The sequence below is a fragment of the Eurypyga helias genome, unplaced genomic scaffold (assembly GCF_000690775.1).
Source record: "Eurypyga helias isolate BGI_N326 unplaced genomic scaffold, ASM69077v1 scaffold38490, whole genome shotgun sequence".
In the NCBI taxonomy this organism is placed as follows: domain Eukaryota; kingdom Metazoa; phylum Chordata; class Aves; order Eurypygiformes; family Eurypygidae; genus Eurypyga; species Eurypyga helias.
The window spans coordinates 3479-10674 of record NW_010225669.1 but is presented as its reverse complement, the minus strand read 5'-3'; the positions used below and the strand labels follow the sequence as shown (position 1 = coordinate 10674).

Here is a 7196-nt window from a genome sequence, read left to right as displayed (position 1 = left end):
CTCAGGGTTAGGACCATAGAGAATTATTCGTATTCACTAATGTTGTTGTTCTACAGGTTTCATTTTAAACGTCACAAGTCCAAGCAGTTTTTAATTCTTCCAGTTCCGACCCAGAAAATATATCTCAGATTTCAGATTTCTGTCATATTCTACAAAGGCATAAAGCAGAAATCCCCCAAACCTTCTGCGTTTTTACATGATGTAATATATTCAAAGTCAGGTCTGTTTTTATGGAAGAGCCTACAGTAGTACAGAAGCTTGTGGTTCATTAAAAGTAAGAGTTGAAAGCTGAATCATTGAATCACAAAAACTTTTTATTTGTTTCCAGTCCATTTATTTGTCTCAGAAATGTATTTAAACTATTTTCAGGAAACATCAGTAAGACAGCTCATGTTCTTCAATAAAATACTGGCTTACTCCACCATTATCTACTGGAAATTAATCGATTTTGTATTAGTTGAACACACATTTATCCACTATTGCACCACCTCCCTTTGAACACCTCCTATGAATATTCCTCTTGCATATATACATATATTTATATTTTGATATGTAAGTATGCTTTTGCTCGAATATCTGTTTGGAAAGAAAGTTTTACTTACAGGCTGTCTATAAAAAACTGAATATTTGTTTCAGATCCACGTCAAAACAACCTTGCATATTTTCAAAATTCTTTCCCCTTGGTAAAGGCTGTTTCCACTGTTTTAATTCATACAAACATCTGCTTCTGTGATTTGAGTCTACTTCTTCAGTTTTAGTAATGATTATTCCCACATTCTTGTTGTTTGTCAATTCTCTGAAGTTAATTGTTAGTCCAACTAAGCAATCTTTGCATGTCTGGTTACTGGAGTTACTGCTTACTGACCTTCTGAAAATGCTGATCTGCCAAAGAATTTTTCAACATAATAAGAAAAGCTAACTGAAGTTGTGTGCCTTTCTCTCCTGATCTACAATCCTGACATTGTCCTTCCCTAGTTTTTGTTACTAAGCTTCGAGATAACCATAAGATAACTATAACTTTAAGATAACTGTAACAATCATATGGTAGCAAGCAGAGGCAAAACCGTGGCTTTTTAAAGACCTTGTCTAGTGTTTTCAGTTTAGTTTATGTGTACATTTTTATTGTACCTAACATATGCAAATTTTAGCATGCACTACGGTTTTGTTAGAGTATATGTTCTTGAGTATAGTTCTTCAAAAGTGCTCATATGGGGGGATTAATATAATAAAAATATACAGATTGCTAAAAAGCAAGAGTTTTTGGATATGTTAATCACTGGAAAGCAGTTTTCCATCAGTGTTTGAATGATATGAATACGGTAATTTGCCTGTAATTGAACAGAATCTCTAATAATATTACCTCTTTTCAGTTATTTATATGTCTTTCTAAGAAACAGGGTAATTGATGTCACTTCAGATGTAGTTTCAAAACTGTAGAGGGCATTTTGGAATGCCTTTGTATGATAGTTTAATTCCTTTATGTTCATATAACTGTTTATGGAATTAAAAATGAAAACATTTCAGCTGAACAAGGCATCTACATTTGAGGTATAAATTGATGTGAAACTAATGCCTACATTTCCTCTTTTTCCAAACTTTAGGAGGGACACAGAGATTGCCTCGCACAATTGGAGTGTCTTTGGCAAAAGAACTAATCTTCTCTGCACGTATTGTAGATGGTGAGGAAGCAAAATCAATAGGATTGATTAGCCATGTGGTAGAACAGAATGAAGCAGGGGATGCTGCATACAGAAGAGCATTAGCTCTGGCAAAAGAATTTTTACCTCAGGTAAAACACATTATTGTGACTTCAGTTTTTAGTTTTTACCAGACATTAAAACGGAAGAAGAACCACCTCTATTAAGAAAAATCGTCATGAAGTTGTGTATTAAAAAGCCGTTCTGGTTATGTGGAGAGCAATCATAAGTTTCTTTGTTATGTATTGAGTGGTGTTGCTTGGTAATTGTTTCACAGGGAAGCAAAAAATCTCTGTCAATCCTTCTGTTGTCATTATATGGTCTGTGTTTGTATTGCGTATTGGCTTTCAAGTTTCAAACAAAAAATAGTGTAATGTTGGGTTATTTTTTTTAGTAAAGCAATTATCTCAATGGGTTATTCTGTTGCTGTTGAGCACCTAAGAAGAGATGCAAAAAGGTCCTTATGAAAATGGATATATCTCAGTGTAACTCCTATTTTGAAAACATAAAGCTAAATGTAATTTAAGTAATAAAGCAAAATCCATGTGCTAGTGGAAATTTTGCTTTCTGTCCTTTGTGTGTAAGCTTGATGAAAGAATCATGCTCTTGTCATTCATTCTAAGTGACATCCTATCTCTCGCTTTCATAAAAGGATTGAAATGGGATTTGCCAAATTCATGTGCTTTAGAACTTGAAAATTTTACTAAGAAGTTTGAATATGACCCTTATAGGAGTCTTTGTGTTAGTGGATTGCTGCCTGTTTCCCCTCTTGTCACAGACTGCAGGCTGTTTGTTCACAGTAGGAATGTGAGTTTGGATCTTTTGATAAACCTTTGTTTCAAGTGAAGGGTCCCAGGGTGCAAATTAGTAGGAAGCAGAAGAGGCAAAAAATCAGTAAACCACTTCATTGGATCACAAGTGTAATATTTTGTTGAAAATGGAAGATGTTACAGATTAAATAGGGCATTTAACATTGGTTATTTGTGTCTTGAACACCCTCGTAGAAAGGCAAACATGAGAAAGAGAATAGAAATTTTAACATACAGTGATTCTGGAAGGTTGATTTGTAGTTAAAACTTCACATTGGAACCAGCTCCAAAGCATTTGGGTTTTCCCAAAGCGGCAGGCCACTTCTCTGAAGCAATGTCTGAACATTCAGAAGCTGTTGCTGATGGACAGGCACAGAAGATGCCTTGCTGTTCTGGGGCATGTTGGAGGGGGAGAGTGGAAATCCTTCTGCTCGCTGGGGACCTCGGTCACTCACGGAAGAGTCTCATCACTTGACCAGTGCAGGCTTCTCAGTAGCATATTTTAGGTTTGAAGCTGCATAAGTTAATTTCATTTCATGATCACGTGTCTCCATTGTGTGATAAGAAGAACATAAGATTGACCATGCAAAGGCCTATAATGATGTCTCTTAAGGTGGCCATTCCGAGCCTCGTTTTGAACGGAATTGAGCAAGCTTGACAAAAGTGGACATGCTCAGCACCTTTGAAACATAAACCAAATGCACTGCTTTAATTAAGTTATTATGAAAACAGTATACTTTCCCTTTTTCTCACTGTTGAAGCTATCAGTTTGGAATCAAATGTGATTTAGGATATTTGACCTATTTACTATAAATATAATAAAATTCCATACTCTAGAAGGTCGCAGTGTAAGAACATTGATGTGCAGACTCTTCACTGCATGACCTTGTAGATTGTGACAATATGTAAATAAGCTTTTTCTTTCATTTTAGGGACCAGTAGCAATGAGAGTTGCGAAACTGGCCATCAATCAGGGAATGGAGGTAAGGATCTGTACTTCCCATAAGAGTTAGCAGAAGTCAGGTTGGGAACAAGTCTACTGTGGTGATTTTTTTCTAGAGCTGTTTATAGTTTCTGAGTATATAGTCTTCCAAAACGTATTTGGTCAAAACTTTTTAAAAGGTGAAATGCAATTTTTTTTTAATGTCCCAGAATTCTGAGACTGATGCCCATTTCTGTAACAAGGCTTAGTAACCTCATGTCTGTCCAGGAATAATGCAGTCTGCTAATTATTAGTACGAGAAAGTAAACATAAGCTACTATGAGTAAGTTGTATTTCAAATGCTGGGCGGAAAAAACTTTAAAGTCAAACTCTGTTAGGTCTGTCAATGCTCTCAGTGTTCAGTAACTAATGAAGTTAAAGGCCAAAAGGCATGTTATTTATTTTAGTAGTTTATTAGAGGTTAATGTTAAAATTATATCTGGAGTCTGATTTCATATTTGATTCTGATTGCCACTCCTTCGTGAACACTATTGACCTAGCTCTTAAGCTCATTAAAATCCAGCCCTGAACACGTCTGGACATGTTTTTACTTCAGGTTTACGAATCATCATGCTGAGCTCAGCAGGACTGTTCATATTTAAAGTTAAGCACATGCATAAGCTCTGCACCAGGACACCTTATAGCTTAACATGGGACAAGGGAAAGGGAATCACACCTCATGCAACGTCTGAATCCAAGAAGACAAATTTAAGAATGGTCCTTTTTTTCTTAAAGTCTCAAAAGCAAGCAGTGATTCGGTTGAGTTCAGTGAAGCATACCACCAGTAAGTTTTGGGCTGACAACCAAACTCAGATGCTGTTGTGCAAAGAATATATATTTGTTAGGCTTCCACAGCAAGTAATGATGAAATTCAAGGTCTATTTCAGTAGTACTCAAGGTTCAGAATGCTACAAGGTAAATTATCTAGCTATATCAGGTATAGGGGAACTGAAAGGTCAAATTCATTATGTTTATAGAACTGGGGACAATAGGGTTTAGAACAACTCTGAGTGATCATGTAGTTGAAGCTTGAGGCCCCAAGACAAGATCTAATGTATCAAAACCAATCAAGCCAACTGTTCATTCAAGCTGTTATTAGAAACCTTCCCTGGCAGAGATGTCTTTCCATGGCTTCCTTTGGTAATCTATCCTACAGCTTATCTCCCACTGACAAACTGCTTGTGGTGCAAAGCCGCAGTCCTTTCACTGGCCATGTGGAGAGCTGGTAAATTCTGCAGCAGCTGATGCTTAAGACAGGCAGAGAAGTACTGAGGGGAAAATTCAGCCTTCTCAGCAATTCAGACCAGCTAGCTCATAAAGCAAAAAATGTTATTAAACCTAGCTGGTGATACAGGATGGCCACTGACATCTCTTTTATTTATTTTAAATCTCTTTAAACTTGAACTTATGTTTATTTTGTGACATCGCATCGTGTTCTTATATGACATTTTGAAGATAACTTGTTTCAGAACAATTTTTAAATAGTCATGCAGTACATTAAATCTTCTCTGCTGTAGAAAATGAAATGATTACAAATGTGCAAGTAGCTAATGGTTTTTAGTCCAGATGATTTGTAGTGAAGAACATACATTGTTTTGACAGTGTATTACATACTAATTGTATTGCTGAGTAAGGAAACTGTTGCAGAAATACAAACCATTCTCACCACATGGCAGTGTAGCATTTCTGTGTTAAAGCAGTATAGAAGAACTTTGCAGAAGGGTCTTTAATAATGTGGCATGCAGAAACACAGTATTTAGGTTAGCTGTCAGAAAAGAATATGTAATAAATAAACAAAAACAGATTTTCAAAAAACACTGTGTTCTTTTCCTCAGGTCGACTTAGTAACAGGTTTGGCAATTGAAGAAGCTTGTTATGCTCAGGTATGTGACACTGATTATGTGCAAAAACCCAGAAAACACACTTTGTTGGTATCTCTTATGAAACATGCAGAAATTCAATTAGGAATTGCTCTATGATTCCTTCTACAAATATTTTGGCATTGCATTTAGACCTTCCTTCTATTACTCCATTTTTGTAAGTAATTTAAGGAAGGAGGTTTAGTTTAGGACAAAAACATCTCCCTGCCATGCATCTAGTCCAAGAACTGCTCTGCTTTTGCTTTATTTTTAACATGAAATAACACAAAGGGCCACTTTACTAACATATGTGACACTAATGGCATATGTGCTAAACAACAGAACATCAAGTCAAAACTCTTTGCCAGCGAAACTTGGAAATGATGTATTTGAGTTTGTATGTTCTTGGACATTGAGGCAATTTTCTTCATCGCAGAAACAGACACATCACTAAAACTAATTTAAAATATGTGGTAATTTGATTAATAACCTATTCCCCCTCACTCCCTCCCCCCCACTTCAAAACTCTCCCAAAAAACCCCAACAAAAACCCCAAACCAACCAACCAACCAAAAAAACCTCCTCAAAACAAAACCAAAAAACCCTACCCCAAACACCAAACACTCAGTAACAAACCCTTAAGAGTTTCTCATAGTCATCTGTTTGGAGAACAGATACTCTTCCCAAATTGTTTCTCAGCCTTATATTAGGCCTTTGAAATGTCTGGTACTTTCCTGTATCTGACTACGCATTTGAGTTTTCATTTCTGTTGTGTTATATGTTGCATGTTGGATACGCTGAAGAACTAGGATTTGTATGTTTTTGGTGTCAGTAATGAATTGTTACTCTGTTCATTGCAGACTATTCCAACAAAAGATAGAATTGAAGGTCTTCTTGCATTTAAGGAGAAAAGACCCCCTCGCTACAAGGGAGAATAAAAGAAGCTGATGCCTTTAAAATACATTGGGATAAAACTACTGCTATGAGGACCATTAAGGTGCACTTTGCATTCGCACCTGGAATATCACAACCACCAAAGCAAAAGCAAATCATGCTGATGTTACATTTTGAATGTGTCCATACTTGTACTGGGCCCAGATAGAAATGTGTGGCAACTCATGCTCATTACAGTTTCTGGAGGTTGATCTGTGTATTGGCAAGGTCACAGGTTCATGCAGCATTTTTAAAATGTCATATGTATTAAACGTACCATTCCACAGTTGAAAAAGCTCTGTAAATTCTTTATATAGACAAAGCCTATATGTAACGCTAAGTATTAATCTGCTGTATCATTTTATCAAAACAAAAGCAACTACTGAACACCAAAAATGAGAAAGTGTACCAAATACGCATTAAAATGATTCTGTATATCAGTGAAAATTATATTTGAGTATTCTACCTGAATATGTATGTTATTAATAAAGATGAGGGAATGAAAAGGATTATTGTTTGGAAAATGTTAAGCTTTATTTATCTGACTTACACTACTCTAAGTAAAATGAAATTAACTTTAGCATGTAATGGCCATCTTTTTGAGTAAACCATTACATTCATGTCATTGTATGAAATGAAGACATTTTTCGAGGCCAGCCTTTAATTATGCATTCTTGTATGTTAAATCTGGCTTTGTCTTGCATTCTTCCAACATATCATCTGATCAGCACTGTCTGCTGTGAAGGAACTTCATTTCATTTGCCCCAGTTATTTTAAATTCTTGATGATTGTATTAATGATTGTTGTGCAGGGATGTGACTAATGTGCTGTTAAAGAAACTAGATTTCTCTTAATCTCCAGAATATTCCTTTTGCAGGTCCTAATAATGTATATTTATATACAATGGGGATAATAC

At 35.8% G+C, this 7196-nt stretch overlaps 1 protein-coding gene across 1 annotated transcript; it reads left to right on the top strand.

Annotated features, from left to right (window-relative positions):
- Positions 1-1601: 1601 nt before the first annotated feature.
- Positions 1602-6791, top strand: AUH (AU RNA binding protein/enoyl-CoA hydratase; the record flags this gene model as incomplete). Its single annotated transcript, XM_010150278.1, has 4 exons — positions 1602-1789; positions 3439-3489; positions 5324-5371; positions 6208-6791. Coding segments are annotated over 4 exons (365 nt in total), but the record flags the coding sequence as incomplete, so codon positions are not given.
- Between the last annotated feature and the right edge of the window lie 405 nt (positions 6792-7196).